This window comes from Oncorhynchus mykiss, chromosome 10 (assembly GCF_013265735.2).
Source record: "Oncorhynchus mykiss isolate Arlee chromosome 10, USDA_OmykA_1.1, whole genome shotgun sequence".
Lineage (NCBI taxonomy): Eukaryota > Metazoa > Chordata > Actinopteri > Salmoniformes > Salmonidae > Oncorhynchus > Oncorhynchus mykiss.
This window is the reverse complement of record NC_048574.1, coordinates 28,731,553-28,757,005: the sequence shown is the minus strand read 5'-3', so window position 1 is coordinate 28,757,005 and position 25,453 is coordinate 28,731,553. Positions and strand designations below refer to the sequence as shown.

The window sequence follows — 25,453 nt, the reverse complement described above, 5'->3', positions numbered from 1 at the left end:
ATCTTTCGTTCAACTGTGAATTAATGCAGTGAAGCGGTGGACCTCTCCAAGGGTTTTCACATTGAAAATATCCTAATCAAACACCTACACTGTAAATGGAACCTATTACCACTAATGACTTACCTAGGAATGAATCCTGATGAAGCCTTGGAGTGGAGAACTATTAGCACCGCAGGTTTCTGTCATCATCCATGGTGCTTTAAGGGTCATCATTAGAGTTTTCATTGTCCATTGCTGCTTTGAAACAATGGCCGCCTTTTACAAGATGATGTGATAGGGGCTTCAGGAGAGGGTCGGACCACATGGTGTTTGTTGGTGTTTTAGAGATAGATACCGTAAGGGAATAATTTGACTTTCAAGGTACATTTATTGTAAAATGTCTGAATGTGTGCCTGAGTGAGCTCTAATGACAAAAATGGGTTGATTGTTTTTGTAGTAGGATCAGAAAAGATAGTGTCAATATTAATAATTGTGTCAAGGAAAGTGAGGACATTAATGTGTAGGAAATGTGGCATCTGGATATTGGAGGGAATAGCATAAAGCACACATTGTTCAGTATTACATAAAAATACATGCTCATATGTAGCCTGTGGGGAGGGAAATTCACCCTGTTCTTGTCTTAGAGTTTTTCATTGTTTACCTTGATGGGCTGATTAATGTCTGCTACATCTAATTTTAACTATCAAGTCTGACTATACAGGGAAAATATCCCCTCATGACCAGAGTCTGAGGTTTGGAAATGTCTGTCTGGTCACTCCATAGAGATTAAACCCAGGGTCACAAGGCAACATCATGGGATCAACCACACTCTCTTAACGGGGGAGGGGATACTTTAGCTTATTTAAAATGAATGTTTTCTATCAGATGTTACATTTCTACTAGTTGTCACAGTGTGTTAAATATATTATGAATACCATGGCATGCTTTCAAAGTCAACAGCCTTGGTCATCCATGATATAATTTTGAAACCTTCCCCCTCGGGTGAGCGTTAAGTGCAGTTGGTATGGTCCAGGCAGGGGAGGGAAAGGCGGCTGGAAAGTGGAAACGCTTTACTGATTTCACTATGATGCCCTAAATGACCAAGAGAACTGGACTTTAAGATTTAATTTGTATAATTTGTATTTATTTTTTGAGTGAGTAGTTTCCTCATTCTTTAAAATAGTTAAATATATGACAACATTACAGCACCATGTTGATTACAAGTAAGTAACAACTTTTATTGTGTTTACTTCAGTAATAGTATAACAAATTCTAGGACAGTGACAAATACCAATGTAGATGTATTAACATATTCAGAGAGCCACTAGCCTGATAGGATGTCAGCTGTGACTGAGGCTGATGCTCAAGATGAGGTGAGGAGTTCAGATGATATGAGGCGTTAGGTACCACCACATGAGCATCCGTCTCTTGTCTAATACATATGGAAGCCTATATAATTTTGCAACAGGCTTTTAAAATATACTTATTTAAATGAACAATGTTGACTGTTTTGGCATAGATTCAAAACTTATGTTTCTGTTTACTATAAAATTGAGAAAATGTGTACTATAAAGAAGGTCAACATAAAATATTCAAATAACATCTTAAGAATGTAGACCTACAGGTTTGAATGTTACGTGGGAAAGTGTTTTATTGTATTCTTCATGCAGGTGCCTATAAATTGTTGAAATTAATGTCAGTTATAATGTTAGAGTATGAAATATAATGGATTTGTTGCTTGCTGCATACATATTCCTAGCACTAAGGTCTAAATGGGTTCAGGCTTCAAAATTAGTAGATACAAATTGTACCCTAGATAATGTGATACAACCAAAGATTTGTTGGTGTCCGTTACTGAGCGTTACAGGAAAGCACCACACACACCGCCGCCATAGATTATTCAACTAACCTGTTCTTGGCAATACTTTCTTTGTATTATAGAAATGTCAGTTGCAGGTAGTTCTACAAACACCAGCAAAAATTCAGAAAGATATTAAATCCATGTTTTGTACCGCCCCAGAGGATCCTCGCCCTCTTAGCTGCCGCACATCTAGCATTTCCCAGCATTTTAGCAGGAACTAGTCGTTTCTATGCGACGCGGCCATGGCCATGTGTAGAAGTAGATGACAGAGCATCACACAGTGTTACCAAAACATGGATTTAATATCTTCCTGAATGTTCAATAGTTATTATAGACCCACCTGCAACTGAAAAATGAAATTTCTAAGATTCTTCATTCTCGATTCAGTGAAAAAGTAAGTATTACCAAGAACAGGTTAGTTAAAAAATCTACAGCGGTGGTTTGTATGTGGCTTCCCTGTAACGCCCAGTAATGGACACCAACAAATCTTTGGTTTAAAATACAATTATCTAGCGTACATTTTGTAGTTAATACATTTGATGAACTAGGAGATATGATAGAAAACCAGCTACTTTGAAATCAGAGATAAAAGGCTTAGCACCTCTGTTTTTCCCCATGGTGTTAGCTTTTCACAGGAACCAGACATTCAGTCATTACAATGGATTAGAGTATTTGGTCTCTAAATCAACTAACTGTTGTATTTCACCATTTAAGATTTGGCTTCTTGTCATTTGCATAGTTCTACTTGACAATTAGATGCCAAGTATTTCCACCCAGTCAACATGATTCATAGTGATGGAAGGCAGACTCAGACATAAGTTTGGCTCATTTGCAGATGGTCCTCTGGAAAGGTTCAGTTGATATTTACCTGTTCATTTGTGTCTAGTATTTCTTAGAATACTTTTTTCCACTAATTATATTTTCTGTATTCTGAGTAGTTACAGTTCTCTAACTTTAGCAGTGAAAATCCCTCTGACTCTCTTTCCATTGGTATGAGTGGATCACACGGACTGTTGTTAGCAACCAGAAGCAACATAGCACAGGCGAGCGCAGGAACAATTATACCAACTTTGGCAGGGGAGTAATGCAACGAGCTATGCCTAGCAAGGGCTGGTGTGTATGGAATGATTAGGCAGCACTGTGGAGCTGTGTGATTAACTTGACACTCTAGATGTTTTGCTCACTCAAAATGTTAATAAGTGGGATTAGTTATTGTGTGACAATCACTAGCCATTTTTTATGTTAAAGTCATTGTTACTTTTTCCATATGAACTCTGATTTCTGACTGAGTGTCAGTTTGTGTCATACAGTACATGGGAGAGCTAACTGGACCCAAACATGATGGGAATGATCAACGGGTGGATATAACTGCTAAGTGAATTTGTGATTCATCGAGCATCTATGGGCGATTCCACACCAGCAAAAGCGGAAATTATTTTTGGTATCTCCGATTGTTCCTACAATTCTCACCCAGAAACTTCATTGGGAGGAAGGGTGTTTGACATGCTTTTTACATTTATATCACAAACCATTTTGGAGAAAATCATAATGAACGTGGCAATTGTAGGCCCTTTTAAGACCTATACATGTCTCCTGTAAGACTCTATGATCTGTGAACCATACATGATACACACAACATCTTGATGTCATTATACTCCTTATAGTGTGCTCTAAAATATGGAATATGTCTGGATTCTGAAATATACATTTTTATATTCATTTATGAAACCCTAAAAATATTTATATGAATACCCTTTTTGATTTAGTTCATTTTAAGACATTGTTTGGAATAATAAACTCTAAAAGTGCATCGAATTTACAGAGTGGGTTGTACAATATCACACGAATTAGAGGACGTATAGTATCATACATCTTACCCAGTTGTACAATATCATACGATTTGGATGACGTAACAAATCAAACATCCTGGAGGGCTTACATTATTATACTACTTTCTCTGAGACCAGACTGCTGGTTGTGTCATAACAACAATAGAGAATTAAAAGGAGAATTTACGTTGCTGGTTAGAACTGTCGACAAAGGTTCTGAGAATTTACGTAAAACAGCCAGCGTTCTGTCCATTCTGTTTTGTTTTGTTATTTTCTATCTGTTCCATGACTTATGGGGTCTTCAGCAATCAAGCTTCCGGTTTACATTCAAAGGTCAAAGGTTGGTCATATGTCAGAACATATACATACTGTACATTCATCTCTGACATGGTTAAACATCTAACCAGGCCACATCCCTAGCACTCAAAGTTACAGTTCTCAAATCAAGTTCAGAGACATTTGAGGTTTTCAAAATGCTTCTACACCTCACTTGACACTTGCCATCCCAGTTAAAAGCAGAGGACTGCTGTATTTGCCTTCCACTGAGACTGTCAAATCTAAGTCTAAGATCTCTGGAGGGACATTGAAGATCAGAACCATGTAAGCTGTCAGAGCAGAGAGATGTTCTCATATCACACAATGGCTTCGAGATTATTTTCTTGTGTCTATCAATTCATAGAGGCGTTGGGATTCTGGAGAGGTACAGCTAGGCCTCTAGGCCTGGAGGACCACACAGTAGTAGCACTTTATAAGGTGACTCCAGGCATTGAGTGACTGTGTGTAGTGTGTGTTGAGTGTGTGCTGGGATGCCACTCTGGGAGGCAGCTTGAAGGCTGAGTCAAGGCTGGCCTGAGGTGAAGACCCCTTAATCACTATACTGCTGTCGTTGCTACCTGCACACATCACACACACACACACACACACACACACACACAGAATGTAGCATCATTATCCCGGTCCTCTCAGACCGCTGAAACATGCTCCTCCGACTTACTGGCACTGCTAGGGAGGGAGCGGTCTAATCGAGGGCATACATCTCTTATCAGAACCCAGAGCCCAAAAGCACAACTTCTTCCAACGCGGCCTGAGGTATTTGGAAAAGGAAGAGCCTTTCTCTGCTTGCCCTTATTAAAATTGGAAGTCTGATATAACCATGATTGTATAACAGTCATACACAGTGCATACAGTGGTGGAACAGTGATGAGTGCATGAATTGCAGTAGGCGCTGTGAAGTTCATTGGTAAAATCCCGTACGCCAAAAACACTATTTCTGGCTGTCTTAGGCCTTTTTCAGCCCTGTGATGTCATTCTGACCGCTTGTTTGGGTAGCTAACAGTGTAGTTACATTTCAGTGCAGGATGTTATGAATAGGGAGGTAACAACATATGCTTACCTGCCTTTTCTGTGTCTGGCACCATAGGCTTAATTTGACCTGCCTGACAGGCACATTCAGACACCCCTGGATTTAGAGCCTCAGTCACAGTTATTTGAAACTATGTGATACTTCAGCAGGTACAGCTGATCCTCTCGCAAAAGTCACCCCACCCCACCTCGTCCCCATCCAACCCCACACTGAGACAGGAACAGAAGTCATCATCCTCTAACACTAACAGTTAGTGATCTGTCCTAGCTGTTGATATGATGAACCCTGGTCCGACCAGTAGAGTTCTTATTCCCTGCGTCAGAGGGGTCTTGTGATGACTGATGTTCGCAGTTAATTTTCCCCCTGTTTACATATCTCAGCCATCTGCTCTGTGTAGCTCAACCTCCAGCTGTCTTCGCCTGACCCCCATGGCCTGGGAAAAAGACACCTTATTCCAAGAACTCTCTTGTTCTTTCTTTTCATTTTATCACTCTCTTTATCGTTCTCTCTTGTTCCCTTTAATTTTCTCATTCACTCTCTGGGTTTCATGGAATACCAGCGAGTTCAAAGAAAGAGTGTGCTTCTTTCCTTCATCTGTCGCTGACAATGCTGTGTTAATGGTGGGAGTTAGCTGATAATGTGTTAGCAGATGCTGTGTTAATGGTGGGAGTTAGCATATGCTGTGTTAGCAGATGCTGTGTTAATGTTGGGAGTTAGCAGATGCTGTGTTAGCAGATGCTGTATTAATGGTGGGAGTTAGCAGATGCTGTGTTAGCAGATGCTGTGTTAATGGTGGGAGTAAGCAGATGCTGTGTTAATGGTGGGAGTTAGCAGATGCTGTGTTAATGGTGGGAGTTAGCAGATGCTGTGTTAATGGTGGGAGTTAGCAGATTCTGTGTTAGCAGATGCTGTGTTAATGGTGGGAGTAAGCAGATGCTGTGTTAATGGTGGGAGTTAGCAGATGCTATGTTAATGGTGGGAGTTAGCAGATGCTGTGTTAATGGTGGGAGTTAGCAGATGCTGTGTTAATGGTGGGAGTTAGCAGATGCTGTGTTAATGGTGGGAGTTAGCAGATGCTGTGTTAATGGTGGGAGTTAGCAGATGGGTGGAACCTGAACAGAGGGGACATGAAAGGCTGTGTGGGGCAGAAGGGACTTCTGACGAATGCTTACCTGCCTTTTCTGTGTCTGACACGCATACACCACCGTTAGCCAATTAGGAGCAATTAGGCTGGCCTCTCCCAAAAAGCCACTTAAATATGGAATCCACAGTAGGGCAAAACTGCACCACTGTCCGCTCTACGGCCGTTGTTATTGGTGTTTTTTTGTTGACAAACAGAGGTGGGGAGCTTTGGGGAAGCTCCCTGCATCAAGGGAAAAAATTGTGCGTGCAATTATGTCAGAAGGAAAACAGTATTTGTTGCTTGCAGTAACTTCTTTGTTGTTGTAATATCTCAAACGGATATGGCAGATTCACTATTAAGGATTCCAGCTTTAACGAATACCCTCTCAGAGATGACAGCAACATGAGTGTTGCTTTAATTTTTGTCCGCAATACTTTTGCGAATGTAACTAAAGTGCAAAATAGCCTGCTTAATATATTTGCCCTCTTATTAAAATGGACCGACCAGAAATGATTATGTCCGATCGCTGCAACAAGGTCGAGAGCCATGCGTCTTCCGAAACACGACTGTGCCAAGCAGCACTGCTTCTTGACACACTGCTCGCTTAACCCGGAAGCCAGCCGCACCAATCTGTCGGAGGAAGCAGCGTAAAGCTGGCGACCGAAGCCAGCGTGCATGCACCCAGCCGCCATAAGGAGTCGCTAGAACGCGATGGGACAAAGACATCCTAGCTGGCCAAACCCTCCCCTAACCCTGACGACGCTGGGCCAATTGTTCGCCATCGTGGCCGCTGCGACACTGCAACACAGCCCGGGATCGAACCTGGATCTGTAGTGACGCCTCTAGCACTGATCAGTGCCTTAGACCGCGGTGCCACTTGGGAGACTAATGACCTTAATTGAATTTGAATATTGTTTTGTTTGCAGAGATCGAAGCAAAGGAGGCTTGCGATTGGCTAAGAGCGGCCGGCTTCCCCCAGTACGTGCAATTATACAAAGGTAAATACTAAATATGAATTCTCTCAAGCCATCAAGCACAATCTATTACAGTACAAACCACATCCACATGTTTGCTGATCCATAGCAAACAGTGTCATATCACACTTTCATTTGCCTTGTTTGCCTTTCAGATTGCAGGTTCCCCATTGCTATAGACTGGGTAAAGAGTGATCATGGTTTCCTGGATAAGGACGCGCTAGATTCCCTCTGCAGGTGAGAAGCAAGACTTTCCATCCACTCTCTCCTCACCAGCACCTCCTCATAGAGAGAGTGTGTGAGAGAGAAAAATAGAAAGAGAGAGAGAGAGAGTCTGTGTTGGGAGTGGGTCTCATGCTGCTGTGTTTGTTTAACCGCCATGCCTCTCTGCTTCCAGGAGATTAAGCACTTTAAACAAATGTGTGGAGCTGAGGTTGGAGCTGGGCAGATCAAAAAGACGGGTGAGTGAGAGTGAACACCATGGAACACCAACATGGCAACTATGTCAGAGCCACCGGAGGAACCAGAGGAAAAGCTCCTCGTTAGAATTTATCGCTTTCATTTCCACTGATATTGATGGCTGGATAGATAGAGTTTTGAGGGTTGGTGGAGCTAACTTCATTAGTCCCTGTTTGAGAAAGTGAGGCAAAAGCGAAAAGAATTAGGGCAGAAACTCATCTAGAATTAATAATGTTGCATAATAATCAGTCTCAGTCTAGTTATCTCAGAATGTAGTAGTCTTTGTGAAAGATATCTCTGAAGAGTTACACGATGTCCAGAAATAGATGCCCTTGTTTTTTTGTTGCTACATGGCTTCTTATACAGCATCTTAATTGTCTGCTTGTGATTCTCAGGGGGAGGGGTCAGAGGATGAGGAGCCCTGTGCCATCAGCACAAAATGGGCCTATGAGAGGCGAACAAGGCGCTGGCGTCGCCTGGAGGGAATGGGCTTCCTACATTCACCGGACAGCCAGGGCATGTCCCTGTGTGACGCCAACGACCACCACGAGGTCTACTCCCTCCATAGCACCAGCAGCACAGAGAGCGAGGGCTGTGAGAGCCCCAAGACCGCCATTGATGACCAGGAGACCAGCGGGAGCTCTTCTCGCTGCTCCTCCATCAACAAGATCCCATCCCTAGACACTTCATTTAGCGGGCCTCCCTCCCCAGGGGGTGAGACGCCCAGTTTTAGCAGCGCTGAGGAGCGCTTCCTTGACAAGCCCCCTAGGAAGAAGGGCCCCAGTCTGCTGAGGAAGATGGAAAAACTGCGTCTGAGGGGCACGTCCAACCTCCACTCCCCCACCCACAGTGGCCTCAGCAGGGCCAGGCTGGTCATCTCTGGCCCCGTGCTCCAGGATAGTCTGGATGTCGAGCACAGGCTGAGACGGCTTCAGTGTCTGGATATCTCCACCCTGCGGCACAGGGATAGGGACCGTCCAGGCAGCCAGGCCTCCTCCTCACCTTCCTCCCCCCACTCGGGCAGCAGCAGCCCCAGCCCTTCAGAGAGCAGCAGTACTGTCAGCACCCCCAGCCCCATCACCAGAGTACGCAGCAACTGCCGGGTCCGAGAGCACCAGGACTACAAGAACGACAGAAATAACCACGAGAGCCTGGTCTTCCAGATCCCCCAGGGGCACAAGCCAGGCACATTCCCCACAGCCCTCACTCACAACAACTTCCTGTTGCCCATAGACAACACCTCCATCAACTGGAGGACTGGGAGTTTCCACGGGTACCGCGGGAGACGGAGCAGGGGATGTGCAGCGGCCAAGGACAAGGATTCCACCTGCTGCAGCTCCCTAGCCTCATTGGACCACCGGGCCAGTATCTATGACAACGTGCCGATAGGCCAGGTGATTGGCCAGGAGATGGAGCATCATGGGGAGGCGGAGACGGGGGAGATCAGCGAAAACGATGATGTCTTCTCCGCGCTGGACAGCGTGATGGAGCGTATCATCGGCCTACAGCAGCTCGTCAACACCTGGACAGACAAACTGTTGGAGGACGGTGAATCGGAGACTAAGCGCCACTCCACACCCTCGCCCTGTCCCTCGTCCTCCTCCAATCACATCCACCTGGAGGTCAAGGAGGCAGAGGATTTGGGGCCAGGAGCCATGGAGGGGGAGGGTGAAGGGGATGAGGAGAACCTAGAGAAGGAGTCTGCGGATGGAGATGACCCTGAGGCACAGTCACCACCATGTAGTATCAGGTGAGAGCAATGTCAGCTGGTCTGAGTACTCATTAAAAAGTCTTTATTACTCTATCACCCCCTCTCTGAGCCCACATTAATATGGCTGCCATTCTGTTGTCTGTTGTGTATGTATGCAGACAGAGCCAGCACCACTGGTCCAGCGAGCAGAGTCTTCCATCAGTTACCCCCAGCGGCTCAGGAGTCGAGGCCCAGTCTGTTTCTCAGCTTCACCTTCTGCAGAAACTCTCCCTGCTTAAACTCACTGCTCTCATGGACAAGTACTCCCCATCTAGCAAGCAGGGCTGGAACTGGTAAGGAATGGGAAGGGGAGAGGGAGGGGGAGAGGGAGAGATGGAATGGTATGGGGAAGGGTGTGGAGAAAGAAGTAGGGAAGAGGATGAATGACCAAAATTAGGAGGAGAGCAATGAGGGAGAGGGGAGGATGGGGAAAGGTGGTGTGGAAGAGGGGGGGGAAGGGAAGAGGAGGAAGATTAGAGGCAACTTGTTCAGAGGTTAATTTATTATTTATGTGAAGCTGCAACCTTGCCGTGCCTCTCACAAGACAAAACACAGAATGCTTCAAGAGCAATAAACCCCCCTGCCGAAAAATAATATTTATAAAATTCAGCGTCTGAAAGAAATGACAAAGTATGACCTTCAGCTTAGAAATTATAGACAGCTTCTCTTAATTCCTTTTTGGTTAAGGTCTGTGGTGTACACTCCCATCTGGCTCTTAGAGGGGTGTGTCTAGGTAACTTTTCTGGCATTGGCCAGGCCTCTCTCTCTCTTATTTAATTAAAGGGAGCTTGGATCCCAAACAATTTTACTTTCTGGCAAAACATCGGTTTACATTTGGGAAAAGTGAAGTGCTTACACATCCCAATGTTTCCCTGCGTTTTTAGTTTGTTATTGATTTGAACGAGGCAGGCATGTGCTTACCATCTGCTAGAATTTGGTGAAGTGTTTCCAGCGCAGGGCAAAGACCTATGGCCTATAGAGTACACTAATGAAAGATATGGTGGAATGTTAACTCAAACATAGTGGCTAGGAACCTTTCCTCTTGGTGGTTAATGGCCGTGACCTCAAATAGCGTTACATAGGAAACAGGTAATGATGCATGGGAACCATAGATGTAACATGCGCCCGAATACAACAGCTGTAGACCTTACAGTAAGTATTTCACTGTAAGGCCTGTTGTATTCGGTGCATGTGACAAATAAAATGAGATTTGATAGAGATAGATAGAGGACTCATCTTCGTATCTGTCCCATTATAGCGTCTGTGACAGCATCTCCATTTTAAAGTAGTCCATTTTCTTATTTTTCATTGGCTGATTGCTCCCAACTCATAGGAATCCCCACCCAGTTGACTACTTTAAAATGGAGGAAGCCCTCAATGGCAACGTCCATACTAAAATGGGTTATATCCATGATGAGTCCTCTATCTATCTCCATGATGGGAAGTCAACACATCCCAATCTGTCAGAATGAGTTTTGCTTTCATTGTTTGTAGCTATTTCCTCACCCATGTTTCGAAATCTGATCTCCTAACCTTGGATCCCCCACGGATCAATTAATAAAGTGTTTGACATTATTCATTTGTGTAGGGAACTGGAGTAAAAGTGATTGCTTAAAGCGGCAATCAGCAGTAGAATCAATAACAAAGCGTCTCCCCAGCCTTGTTTGGGTGAAAAGCTTAGGGATGGGGCTGGAGAAATGTAACCACTCTCAAATTCCTAGACAGGGCTATGGATGCAAGGACTGGCCATCCATTATATCAAAATTGTAGTTTTAACCATGCTTTGAGGCTATATAGTGTTTGTTTGCATTTACTTTGTTGACAAACATTGAGGTTTTGGGGTACGACAGTTGAAATAAGCTCAAGAAGGAATGTATAAGTTATATGCTTCAAGAATCAATTTCTACATATAATTCATTTTGATGTAGCAATTGATGTAGCATCTGCTGAGTTCCCCTTTAAGGCAAAATGACAGGGTAATTGACTTTTTGAGAGCAGAGTAATTGGGCTATTTGTTTTAACAATCATTGAGCTAACTACAAAATAAATAACCTACTCCTTGTTCTCATCGCTTTCCCATTGATCCTGAGCTTCAGTATTCTGTACAAGTTTCATTCCAGATAACTGTTTTCTTATTTGCTGTGGCCAAACACCTTTCCCCTTGGCTTTGTCTCTAATGAACAAAATCTACATGTGGTTATTACCTAGCAGGGAGAGGCTGGGGCTCCTCAAACACATGACCAAACAGGAAACTCTCTCTCCCTCACTCACACAATTACATGAAATCATGAGCAGAACACCATTAAGCTAATGAAATGAGGTGGACGCAGAAGATATGTTTTAATTGAACAGCTGAAGACTAGAATGGAAATGCAGTCCGTAATGGGAGAGAGCACTATCAAAGAGAAGCATGCTGTATGAACATTTGTGAATCTAATTCCAGTCGACTCATCATACATTTGATTGGCTCTGAAGCTAGCTATCTCAAGGTGCCTGAACTTTGAGAGGGAGGATTTAAATTGCCTTCATGTTATCTTCTTGGCTACACTGGCCGTTACCATGGCAGTCACTTGCTGGCTTATGAAAACACTCGCTGGGCTTTAAAATAAATATCCTGTCAGAGTCGTACACAAAGTCCTCTGCTAAGTGCATATGTGAGTCTTGGTCAGATACCTATGTAGGCTCCCACTGGGCACAGACGTGAGTTCAACGTCTATTTTTGATTTACATTGGGTTGAGTTGTCAACTAAGGTGAATTCAACAAATCAAAATCTACAAAACATTGGATTTAGGTTAAAAAAAAGACACATTTACCTTACATTGATAACTTTTTGCTAATACAATCAGTTTTCCACATTGATTCACCGTCATTACATATCATTTTGTTTCTGAAATTACATGGAAACAACGTTGATTCAACCAGTTTTTGTCCAGTAGGTTCTTACATATTGCACAAATATGCAATGCAGTGTTGTTTGAAGTAGAACATATCCAGAAGGAATAAAATACAATGCAACAACTTAGTCATACTTCTGTAAAGTTGCCCTATCTTCATATAACTTCAAAACAAAAACCTCTTTACCTTCAAAAGCAACACTAGAAGTCTATCTTGAATTGTTTGTCTCTCCTCTCAGGACATTCCCAAAGCCTCCAAGGAAGACCAAAGCCCCAGAGCTGAAGGGCAGGAGGGTGTTTGGTGTACCCCTCCTCCACGATGTGCAGCAGACAGGGGAACCACTACCTTCCAGCATCCTCAAGGCCATAATTTATCTGAGGACAGAGTGTCTCGATCAGGTACTGGACTCTAACCTCCTGTACAACCAATATACAGTTGAAGTCAGAAGTTTACAGAATAATAGTAGCAAGAATAATAGTAGAGATAATTATTTATTTCAGCTTTCATTTCTTTCATCACATTCCCAGTGAGTCAGAAGTTTACATACACTCAATTAGTATTTGGTAGCATTGTCTTTAAATTGTTTCACTTGGGTCAAACGTTTCAGGTAGCCTTCCACAAGTTTCCCACAATAAGATGGGTGAATTTTGGCCCATTTCGCCTGACAGAGCTGATGTAACTGAGTCAGGTTTGTAGGCCTCCTTGCTTGCACAAGCTTTTTCAGTTCTCCCCACAAATGTTCTATAGGATTGAGGTCAGGGCTTTGGGATGGCCACTCCAATACCTTGACTTTGTTGTCCTTAAGCCATTTTGCCACAACGTTGGAGGTATGCTTGGGGTCATTGTCCATTGGAAGACCCATTTGCGACCAAGCTTTAACTTCCTGACTGATGTCTTCAGATGTTGCTTCAATATATCCACATCATTTTCCTGCCTCATGATGCCATCTATTTTGTGAAGTGCACCAGACCCTCCTGCAGCAAAGCACCCCCACAACATGATGTTACCACCCCTGTGCTTCACGGTTGGGATGGTGTTCTTCGGGCTTGCAAGCCACCCCCTTTTTCCTCCAAACATAACAATGGTCATTATGGCCAAACAGTTCTATTTTTCTTTCATCAGACCAGAGGACATTTCTCCATAAAGGACAATCTTTGTCCCCATGTGCAGTTGCAAACCGTAGTCTGGCTTTTTTTATGGCGGTTTTGGAGTAGTGGCTTCTTTCTTGCTGAGCGACCTTTCAGGTTATGTCGATATAGGACTCGTTTTACTGTGGATATAGATACTTTTGTAGCCGTTTCCTCCAGCATCTTCACAAGGTCCTTTGCTGTTGTTCTGGGATTGATTTGCACTTTTTGCACCAAAATACATTCATCTCCAGGAGACAGAACACATCTCCTTCCTGAGTGGAATGACGGCTGCGTGGTCCCATGGTGTTAATACTTATGTACTATTGTTTGTACAGATGAACATGGTACCTTCAGGCGTTTGGAAATTGCTCCCAAGGATGAACTAGACTTGTGGAGGTCTACAATTTTTCTTATGAGGTCTTGGCTGATTTATTTTGATTTCCCCATGATGTCAAGCAAAGAGGCACTGAGTTTGAAGGTAGGCCTTGAAATACACCCACATGTACACTTCCAATTGACTCAAATTATGTCAATTAGACTATCAGAAGCTTCTAAAGCCATGACATAATTTTCTGGAATATTCCAAGCAGTTTAAAGGCACAGTCAACTTAGTGTTTTTTAGGGCCTCCCGGGTGGCGCAGTGGTTAAGGGCGTGTACTGCAGCGCCAGCTGTGCCATCAGAGTCCCTGGGTTCGCGCCGGGAGGTCCGTGGGGCGATGCACAATTGGCCTAGTGTCGTCCGGGTTAGGGAGGGATTGGTCGGTAGGGATCTCCTTGTCTCATCGCGCACCAGCGACTCCTGCGGCGGGCCGGGCGCAGTGCGCGCTAGCCAAGGTTGCCAGGTGCACGGTGTTTCCTCCGACACATTGGTGCGGCTGGCTTCCGGGTTGGATGCGCGGTGTGTTACGGCTGGTTGGGTTGTGTATCGGAGGACGCATGACATTCAACCTTCGTCTCTCCCGAGCCCGTACGGGAGTTGTAGCAATGAGACAAGATAGTAGCTACTACAACAATTGGATACCACGAAACTGGGGAGAAAAAGGGGTAAAAAAAATAAAAATAAAAACTTTGTGTTTGTAAACTTCTGGCCCACTGGAATTGTGATATAGTGAAGTATAAGTGAAATAATCTGTCTGTAATCAATTGTTTGAAAAATGACGTGTCATGCACAAAGTAGATGTCCTAAACGACTTGCCAAAACTATAGTTTGTTAATAAGACATTTGTGGAGTGTATGTAAACTTCCGACTTCAACTGTATGCAGTACTGCTCATGCATTATTAAAACCAGAGAGATTGAAACAAACAATAACAAAGCAGTTTTGGTAATGCGCCTAGGGAAATGTAACCACTCTCAAATTCATCCATTATATCCAAATTATAGTTTTAACAATGTTGTGTGTTTACATTTATATTGTTTACAAACATTGGTGTAAAACAAGATTATATGTTGGGTTCTGATGGAGTACGACAGTTGAACTAAGCTCATGAGGCATTTATAAGTTATATTCTTCAAGAATCAATAGATCATTAATTTTTAAGTCCAAAAATACATGTAGCAGCTAAGGATTCTAGCTTTATAGGGACAGTTCACCCAATATCAAAGTTGGTTAGATGGTTTCATACCTCAAAAATGGTCTAAAGTCAAGCTTACAGTCCTGATTCCATGCCATCTACAGTGGGCTCTCTACATAACATAAATTCATGGAATATGGACCACAGTTGACAAGGTACTTAGATTCATGGGGTGAACTGTCCCTTTAAGATTGCGAAGGACACCCAGGTCTGGGCCATCAGCTATTCCTCTCCAACCTATTAACATCGGTGTCATGCATTGATACTACGGAGTACACAGCACCTGGGTTGAATTACACCCCCGTGACACCTTGACATACTGTAAATTGGAGTCATGGTTAAATCACAGTGGAGGGTCCTATACTGAGAACAGAGACAGATGAGCATGAGGAATGGGAGGTCCGCTTTCATTTATCTTCCATGTTGAGGGTGGGTTATGAGGTGCTTTAGAGGGATCTCCTACTTACAAAGATGAATGGAAGTTATCCTAGTTCGACAGGACTTAGGATAGCCTCCTACATGAGTCTGACCTGCCATCCCGGCTTTAAAACTCCCATTCCACACCACACGCACACACTCCTAACCCTCTCATCCTCTCAGGTGGGTCTGTTTCGAAAGTCGGGGGTGAAGTCTCGTATCCAGTACCTGCGCGACATGGTGGAGGCGGACCCAGAGGCCATGTCCTACGAGGGCCAATCAGCTTTTGACGTGGCTGATATGGTGAAGCAGTACTTCAGAGACCTACCAGAACCTGTGTTCTCCAGCAAGCTCTGCAAGTCCTTCCTGCATATCTACCAATGTAAGAGAATAGAACTTACAACACTGCTTGGGCCAGTACAGTAAAGACTGGATTGGCTAAACATGCAAGAAAGGTTCAAATGCTGGCTAAGTAGGCAGACTGAAACCAGTTTTGGACATTTTTATAGTATAAGCACAATGAGAGAATCACAAAGCAATTCTATCCACATACTTATGTGTCTCACTCCCACCTCCACAGACTTCCCCAAAGACCAGCAGTTCTGTGCGGCCCAAGCAGCCATCTTACTCCTGCCTGATGAGAACCGTGAGGCCCTGCAGACACTCCTCCTCTTCCTCCGAGATGTGGTGGGCTGCGTGGACGAAAACCAGATGACCCCCACCAACATCGCTGTGTGCCTGGCCCCCTCCCTCTTCCATCTCAACACGCTGAAGAGAGAGGACAACACAGCAAGGTACGGTGCTGTCTCCTGAGGAGGAGGATGACGTCAAGTTTCCCCTAGACTCTAGGGTCTTACTCTAGATGCTGATCTATGCAGTTTGGGAATTTGAACCATAGTGGTTGAGGTTAGGATTGGAGGATGGTGCTGGTCAATGTAGCCAGGTACAGTCCACTGCCTCCTGGGGAGGAATAGGACAAAGTCAACCCCTAGATGCTGATATAAGAACACTTTTGGGGTTTTCAACCATAATGGTTGAGGTTAGGATTGGGGGAGTGTAAGATGATCCTAGATCTGTGTGTAAGAGCAACTTCTAGACTAGCAGAGGTCTGGGGGTCTTTGTCCCACATTCCTAGTTAGAACTTCCTCTTACGTTGTTGCATAAGATTACTCCGGTGCACATTGCTTTGCATTCATCGCTACAACTGCAGGTTTTCATTTGTCTGTTTGAAATGTTGTGTTTGTTTTTCCTTCTTCTTACGCATCAGATTCATGTTAAAGTGTGGAGTTAGGTTCTTTGAGTTCCCAGAGATTACATCAACTGTAGTAATGTAGCCAAAACCCTATTTCCCTGTGCAGTAATGAATAGCTGTCGGATGGGTTTAGTTTAAAGGCAGCGAGAGAGAGACTTATGTAACCCTGCATGAATCGCCCATCTGGACATAATTTCTCTTAGATAGAGGAGATATTATATATTTAATACTGTTCAGCTGGTTACTGCAAGAGAAAGAGAAAAGGGGGAGAGATGGGTGGAGGGAAAGAGAGGGGAGGGAGGGAGAAAGAGAAAAGGGGGAGAGAGGGGTGGAGGGAAAGAGAGGGGAGGGAGGGAGAAAGAGAAAAAGGGGAGAGATGGGTGGAGGGAAAGAGAGGAGAGGGAGGGAGAAAGAGAAAAGGGGGAGAGAGGGGTGGAGGGAAAGAGGGGAGGGAGAGAGAAAGAGAAAAATGGGAGAGATGGGTGGAGGGAAAGAGGGGAGGGAGAGAGAACAGGGGGAGAGAGGGGTGGAGGGAAAGGGGGGGAGGGAGGGAGAAAGAGAAAAAGGGGAGTGATGGGTGGAGGGAAAGAGAAGGGAGGGAGAGAGAAAGAGACGGTCCAGGTGAGAAACAGGGAGACACATTTGCACATGATTTATTTTTCAAAACACATCTGTCTATGAACTTAGCTTTTGAGTTTGGCGCTCAGCTCACAAGACTAGTTATCTGTAGTTGTTGGCAAAGATAGACACACAAACACACACACAGTTCAGCTGCACACACACTGCTGATACCCGGTATTCTGACAGCATGTCTAGAAGTTCCAACTTCACGTCGAAAAGTTGCGTGGTGGACCCAGTGATGTCGTATCGCCAGTCAGAGACAATAGACCACCCCCCTCGTCCTTCTCTTCCTTGTGCTAGGGCAGCAGTCCAGTGGAGCCAGCGGGCTCAGCCATTACCCCACAGGCTGTAAGAGCAGAGCACTGATGGAAATCAGAACACAACACACTGGAAACAGAGTTCTGCCTTGATACACGTCACACTCTAACACTGGAAACAGAGTTCTGCCTTGATACACGTCACACTCTAACACTGGAAACAATGACTAGAACAAATCAACGCCACTCCAATGGACTGTTGTGTTGTGGCACATTGTGCTTCTAGGATACAGTGGCGTTAGTAAATATTTTGCTGTTTTGCTTTGCTACATATTTTAATTTGTTTGGAAGTCGATGCTGACGTTGCTTTTTACATTGAATAACAGTCCCTTTTCTCAGTTTCTGCTTGTAAGGGTCACAAATGAACTGCATAGTATGAGTCTATGGAAGCCTAGTGTAGCAATAGAAACTGTACTCCATATATTTTCAACTCTGATGTAAAGACATTTCCTCTTTCTCTGACCTAGGTCAAGCCACAGGAAGTACAGCCTGGGTAGGCCTGACCAGAGGGACCTTAGTGAGAACCTGGCTGCCACTCAAGGCCTGGCCCACATGGTGACGGAGTCCCTGTGCCTCTTCAAGGTACACACTACAGTAAAGTTAGGGTACAGCCTGTTCTAGCCACACTAATCCACATCACATGTGTGCACAGCATGTAGGTGTTACTGCCAAGACCCAGCAGAGCACACACCATTCTCTCATGAGTGTACTCTCTCTGTGCAGTAGTACGTAGAGTACATTACAAAAAGCAGACAGGCACTTTTCCTATTGTTCATAACCCGACTAGTAACCGGAAGGTTGCAAGTTCAAACCCCCGAGCCCCGAAGGTACAAATCTGTCGTTCTGCCCCTGAACAGGCAGTTAACCCACTGTTCCTAGGCCGTCATTGAAAATAAGAATTTGTTCTTAACTGACTTGCCTGGTTAAATAAAGGTTGATAATAATAAAATAATAATAATAATCTGCAGGGGAAATTAAATGAGGAGGCACTTCATCTATGTTATTCAGTTCAGTCAGTTCATTGTATTGACTTGATTATACAGAATAAGAATATCAGAAAATGAGAACATGAATGCCAACAGGCGATTAATCACCATAGCTTCGCTTAATGCAATAGTGTATCAAATGATCAAGAAGTCATATGTAGTTTCTTGTGACAGACGTTAACACGCAATATTTGGTTCTGGTTGTCGAGATGAAGTCATTGGTGGCCCTGTTTGTGAAAACGTCAAGCTATAACTCTTCCTCTCTCTTTCTCTCATCCTTCCAGCTTCCAGAGTTCTGGCCGGGCCAGAGTGTGAGCAACCCCAGTGAGGAGGCTGTCTGGGTGGATGTGAGTCGGAGTTCGCCCTCTCAGGGTGAGGAGGAGGAGCAGGATGAGAGGGCCAGACTGGTCCAGACCACCCAGCACCTGTTGAGAGAGGCCAGGGAGAAGAGTAGAGGCTGGGAGTCCTGCTCTGGACCAGACAATGTGGACCTGGCTTTTAAGAAGGTGTGTGGTGGAATCTGATGGAATTAATGAATGAATTAATGAATAAAATAAAATGAATGAATACAGTGACCAATAAAAGTTTCTGACAGCAAGCCACTACCAAAACAACACCTATAAAGAACAGCCGAGACTAATGAAAGGTTAATTATGTATGAGTCAACATAAAAACATTCTCCAGTGAGTCAGACACATTAAGCACACAGAGCTTGAGCTGAGATGTGTGTGTGTACGAGGGGTTATCAAGGGTCAAAGTCACGTTCTCACACTGGGTCTCCCCACCTTGCCCCCCCATACCAGGTCGATGATGGCTGGCCCCTACGGTTGTGGAAGGGCTCTGTTGAGGTAGATGCCCCCCAGAAAGAAGCCCTCCAGCGGGTCCTGAGGGAGCATGGGCACTGGGAGAAGACCCTCAAACAGTCTGCAGTAGTCCAGACACTGACCAAGGACACCGAGGTCTACCGCTACCTCCTGCAAGGCCTGGGATCCCGGCCGCCACAGGAGCACCTGCTGCTGAGGTAATGAGGTGTTACCAGGGCGACGCTGCATGGGTCTTTAGGCAGGCTGCTGACTCTGCTGCTTAAGAGTATACGGGACAGAGGAGTCAGGGACAAACAGAGTTTAGCTTGGACTTGAATACTCTGGCTAAAGTTGTTTTGAAGTGCCTATTGTTGTTGTACTAGTGCTACATTTTGGCATCACAGTGAATGAAAAATGAAAAAGCTAGTTTAGTTAAGTTACATTAAAGTGTTGGGGTCAAAGAATTGTTGACTGTTTACTCAAACACCCAGTCAAATTGTAGCTGAATATCTGAGGGGCTATTTCTCACGCCGCTTGAGTCTGAAGTCTGTTTTTAAATTAACCAGAATAATCTCCTATCATTTCCCCATGCAGGACCTGGCAGTCAGACCTGTCGGCTGGTCCTGCTTATGTGTCGGCTGTGTCTACAGAGCACCGCGAGGCCCCCATGGAGGGGGTGAGAGCCCAGGTCCTCTCTTGCCTCTACCTGGTAGAACCCCTGGGGGCTAAGAAGTCCCGACTTACACACCTCTGTCGTACAGATACAAGGTAGGAAAGACTGAGGAAGGGAGGGAGGGAGGGTAAGAGGGGAGGAGGAAGTGAGAGGGAGGGTGTGAGAGAATATGAAAGATTTGAGAAAATGCAGAGCCTTTAAAAAATATATCCAGAGACTAGCTTATTCTTTACCTTCAGTATCTCAAGTGCAATCCCAGCTTCTCAAAAGAGACTAAATAAAGAAATGAACAGAAAGAAGGGACCCCTTGTGTACAACTTGATTTAGCTCTCTTCAAAGTTCTCTCTAGATTTTCTGCTTCTTACATGATCAATTTATTCCCTGCGTGGTTCTGCTGGGTTATTCTGTAGACCCCCGCTATTTCCATTTGTTTCAGCTGATTTAATGAAACAAGCCAGGCAATGGAAAACAGGTGTCTATAAGCAATAGGAGACAGAGAGAGACAGAGAGAGAGAGATTAAATGAAAAGATGACAGAGGGAAGTCAAAAGAGAGACTGAAAGAGAATGAGGGGAAAGTAGAGGGAGTGTGTCTTATACTGAAATATATTGTACTGCTCCAATGGACCAGCATCAGTGGAAGTAGTTGACTACTCACTTAGCCACACTTTCATCACACTAGGAGTTTCAGTAAGGCAGCATAGTGAGATTTGAACGAGACGGTTTGCCAACAAGACAGATTCACACGATTATCTCTGCAGGTTTTTCTCACTTCATTACATCAGAACTGAGCAGCAATGGAGAACATCTCTGCCTTGTTCTACTCTCTTTAAATACTCATAGAAAAGAGCTTGGCAGGCTTAAAATGTATTGGCTTTATTTGTAGTGCCAGTGGCATTAGACCATTTTTTTTATTGTCACACACCCGATAGGTGCAGTGAAATGTTTTCCTATTATCGATAATAAATTCACTGGTCTTCAGTCTGCTAAGCTTAACAGCGAAGGCCAATGAGACTGATCCAATCGGAGGATATAGAGGAAATTGAAAGTGAAAGAGTCTGTCAGTGTGTCTCATGCAGCAAGGTTTGGTTGCGTTCCAGGCAGACTATATTGCGGTATTGCTACATGCAGCAATGGTTGCTTGTCACGTCACTAGTTATCCATTAACTTGTCCAGCGATTGTTTTTGTTGATATTTAGAAAAGGTTGCCTTTAAAATGGATGAGTTAATTGCATGCTACGGTGCGTTTCCATTTAGTCATTTTGTGTCGATAAAAACAGCTGCACGTAAGGACGTCCCACCATAAATAAAAAGTGGTTGAAGTGTTTCCATGATCTATTTAGGCAAGTTGCGCATTAGGCCTAATAAATTGGTGACAGGCTATTCCCTCCCACCTATCTGTTTCATGTCTCAGGTAGTCTGCGAAAGCCAGCATGGATAGAATGCAATACTTGACAAATATTTTCCATAATTGTAATCCTTCTTACGTGGCAACATATCGCCACAGTCCATGCCATGGTGAAACTTGCATTCCTGTAGATTAGAAATAATCGGATAGTGAAACTTGCCAAGCAAAAAGAAAAGCAAGATGAAACAATTAAAGAACTCTTGAGTCAGGACAATCCTTGTCCGGCAAAGAAACATCATTTCTATAGTTGAAAAAATACACTGCTCAAAAAAATAAAGGGAACACTTAAACAACACAATGTAACTCCAAGTCAATCACACTTCTGTGAAATCAAACTGTCCACTTAGGAAGCAACACTGATTGACAATACATTTCACATGCTGTTGTGCAAATGGAATAGACAACAGGTGGAAATTATAGGCAATTAGCAAGACACCCCCAATAAAGGAGTGGTTCTGCAGGTGGTGACCACAGACCACTTCTCAGTTCCTATGCTTCCTGGCTGTTGTTTTGGTCACTTTTGAATGCTGGCGATGCTTTCCCTCTAGTGGTAGCATGAGACGGAGTCTACAACCCACACAAGTGGCTCAGGTAGTGCAGCTCATCCAGGATGGCACATCAATGCGAGTTGTGGCAAGAAGGTTTGCTGTGTCTGTCAGCGTAGTGTCCAAAGCATGGAGGCGCTACCAGGAGACAGGCCAGTACATCAGGAGACGTGGAGGAGGCCGTAGGAGGGCAACAACCCAGCAGCAGGACCACTACCTCCACCTTTGTGCAAGGAGGAGCAGGAGGAGCACTGCCAGAGCCCTGCAAAATGACCTCCAGTAGGCCACAAATGTGCATGTGTCTGCTCAAACGGTCAGAAACAGACTCCATGAGGGTGGTATGAGGGCCCGACATCCACAGGTGGGGGTTGTGCTTACAGCCCAACACCGTGCAGGACGTTTGGCATTTGCCAGAGAACACCAAGATTGGAAAATTCGCCACTGGCGCCCTGTGATCTTCACAGATGAAAGCCGGTTCACACTGAGCACATGTGACAGACGTGACAGAGTCTGGAGACTCCGTGGAGAACGTTCTGCTGCCTGCAACATCCCCCAGCATGACCGGTTTGGCGGTGGGTCAGTCATGGTGTGGGGTGGCATTTCTTTGGGGGGCCGCACAGCCCTCCATGTGCTCGCCAGAGGTAGCCTGACTGCCATTAGGTACCGAGATGAGATCCTCAGACCCCTTGTGAGACCATATGCTGGTGCGGTTGGCCCTGGGTTCCTCCTAATGCAAGACCTCATGTGGCTGGAGTGTGTCAGCAGTTCCTGCAAGCGGAAGGCATTGATGCTATGGACTGGCCCGCCCGTTCTCCAGACCTGAATCCAATTGAGCACATCTGGGACATCATGTCTCGCTCCATCCACCAACGCCACGTTGCACCACAGACTGTCCAGGAGTTGGCGGATGCTTTAGTCCAGGTCTGGGAGGAGATCCCTCAGGAGACCATCCGCCACCTCATCAGGAGCATGCCCAGGCGTTGTAGAGAGGTCATACAGGCATGTGGAGGCCACACACACTACTGAGCCTCATTTTGACTTGTTTTAAGGACATTACATCAAAGTTGGATCAGCCTGTAGTGTGGTTTTCCACTTTAATTTTGAGTGTGACTCCAAATCCAGATCTCCAAGGGTTGATAAATTTGATTTCCATTGATAATTTTTGTGTGATTTTGTTGTCAGCACATTCAACTATGTAAAGAAAGAAGTATTTAATAAGAATATTTCATTCATTCAGATCTAGGATGTGTTATTTTAGCGTTCCCTTTATTTTTTTGAGCAGTGTATATTTAGCAAGCAGTAGAGCTTCAGAATGACATGTGGAGTTACCTGATTCAACAATCATAATTTATTTGAAAAAGTTTCCATTATCGTTTAATAATAAAATAAAGAAAGTTAGACTAAAGAAAAAATACACCTGTTGAACAGATAAAAATGTTGTCCATCTTTAGAACATTTCTGGTGGTTAAAAGCGTTGGGCCAGTAACCAGGTCGCTGTTTCCAATCCCCGAGCCGACTAGGAGAAAAATCTGTCGATGTGCTCAAGCAAGGCACTTAACCCTAATTGCTCCTGTAAGTCGCTATGTATAAGAACGTCTGCTAAATGACAAAAATGTCAAATGTATCCTATATCTGCGGTTTCCATTACACATGTTGCAATAATTTGCGACATTGCTTTTGTAGAATAAACGTTGGTCGATGGAAACCTGCAGACTGACTGATATGGTTTGGTCTGGCAGGCAACTGCAGTGTAGTCTGCCTGACATGTGGCCCTTGTGTTTCTCCGACTGTCTCATCTGAACCCTGGTGATGCTTCCTGTGTACTAACTTCCTTTTCCTGTGTGGTTTCCAGGGGCCGGTCCCAGGAGTGGCACAACAGAGTGAGTGGACACCTACTGGCTTCCAACCTGCTGGCTATCAGGGACTCCTTCAGACCTGACCATAGATAGAACAAGATCTGAGTCATAGTCCCGAGACAGAGCCCAGGCCTTGTCGAGCCAAAAGAGGAGGAGAGAGGAGAACAACACAAACAGATAGACAGAAGCCTCCAGGCATACAGCTGTAGCAGAGGAAATGAAAGAGGGAGTAGAAGGCAAGAGAGGGGGGGGGGGGCTGAGAAGTTGTTTTATACCCGAGACCTGATGTGAATTCCAGAAGCGGACTCACAGCAGGGGTCGTCTGATGAAGTGTTCAGGCGGAGGCGGCGGAGCTTTGCGTTATCAAGAGTGACTCGGGAGCCTGTCACCGTAATGAAATGTCTCATCCCATTTAAGTGACTGTTTCAGGCCTAATGCATGGCAGGGGGGCCTCCGGCAGAGAGTTAGAACAGGGCCTTGTGTGACAGTTCAGTAGAAAATATACCTTTTTGGCGATAAAACCCTCGGTTGGTCACACTTTCAAGCAGGGCAAAGTCAAGGATTTAGGAAAGCCTCGTCTTGCAGTTGAGAACTGAGGAGATTCTCTTGTACATGTGCCATTGTGACAGATATCCAGTGAGGCAGGTTGCGGTCCTCAAACCTGTACTCTGTAAATTATTTTACTGTCAAAAGAATATTACTTAATTTTACTTGTATGTGTGTATATTTGACTTGACACTTCAGTGTTGCTCTGGCTTTAAAAGTGTCTAATGTTGTAAACTTACAAATGTATGACAGTATGTTTATACATGTACATATTCATAAGTGTGCTTTATCTTGTTCAATTTATTATTAAATGGCTTTTATTTCTTAAAATGATTAAACAAAATGTATTTAGCAATACTAAGAGATTTATTTAAATATTGTTTTTCAAGATGAAAAAAACTGCAGCGTACCTTTCTTTGTAATTAGTGTGCTGAATTGAAATGATACATCAATAATGACAACTGATTAAAATGTTGATTTCTCTATAGCCTTCTCGCTTTTGTGTGTGTCGTGATGATGGCCTGCTTGAATCCCAGCCAGTCACACTGATTGTTCCCTCTGAAGACCCTGAAATAGCGAACAGCCAGAGGAAGATGTGTCACACTGCTTCCATCAGAGAAGATTTACAGGTCTGGGCTTATGATGTTCATTTCCAAAGACAAACATTCTCTCTCCCTGTTACAATACACTTAGGAAATAATTTATGCTGTCAAACTGCCCACTCGTGTCATATTTGCATAATTTTCATTTGCATATCGTAGTCATCTCCAAGATCACATAATTCAATCCACTTTAAAACACTTAGTACTGAGGCATTGGCCTAATATCAGGAATATGCTGAATAACTGCATGAGAATGGGAAGTAAAAATATCTCACATGGTTAGGCAATCAGGCTGGATATAAAAGATGACTGTTGGAATTCCTATAACAGTCTTGAATAACAGCAACGTATAGCATATAACAGCGCTAATGACTGGCGAAGATTTCAGATTGGGTTCAGGTAAATCCATTCCATAAGGTTGCGCAATCAGGAAGTGTCTTGACAACTTGATGACTAACTCAAAGGTCAGAAGAGGTCATGATGGAATCAGGC

At 44.3% G+C, this 25,453-nt stretch overlaps 1 protein-coding gene across 2 annotated transcripts in view; it reads left to right on the top strand.

Annotated features, from left to right (window-relative positions):
• The window catches only part of LOC110533612 (rho GTPase-activating protein 7), an 83,702-nt gene extending 58,499 nt beyond the window's left edge, over positions 1–25,203 (top strand). Inside the window, exons 1-14 of one of the 2 annotated variants that reach the window (XM_021618005.2) lie at positions 1,038–1,202; positions 7,082–7,153; positions 7,285–7,366; positions 7,527–7,590; positions 7,984–9,338; positions 9,458–9,631; positions 12,473–12,632; positions 15,538–15,736; positions 15,935–16,148; positions 18,012–18,126; positions 18,815–19,036; positions 19,334–19,551; positions 19,928–20,101; positions 23,810–25,203. In XM_021618005.2, coding sequence (XP_021473680.1) covers positions 1,190–1,202; positions 7,082–7,153; positions 7,285–7,366; positions 7,527–7,590; positions 7,984–9,338; positions 9,458–9,631; positions 12,473–12,632; positions 15,538–15,736; positions 15,935–16,148; positions 18,012–18,126; positions 18,815–19,036; positions 19,334–19,551; positions 19,928–20,101; positions 23,810–23,906 — 3,159 coding nt within the window. In that variant the 5' untranslated portion in view covers positions 1,038–1,189 and the 3' untranslated portion in view covers positions 23,907–25,203. Of the gene's footprint in view, positions 1–1,037; positions 1,203–7,081; positions 7,154–7,284; positions 7,367–7,526; positions 7,591–7,983; positions 9,339–9,457; positions 9,632–12,472; positions 12,633–15,537; positions 15,737–15,934; positions 16,149–18,011; positions 18,127–18,814; positions 19,037–19,333; positions 19,552–19,927; positions 20,102–23,809 lie in introns of those variants that run through there. The other variant, XM_021618003.2, reaches the window with a different exon arrangement.
• Positions 25,204–25,453: the final 250 nt, after the last annotated feature.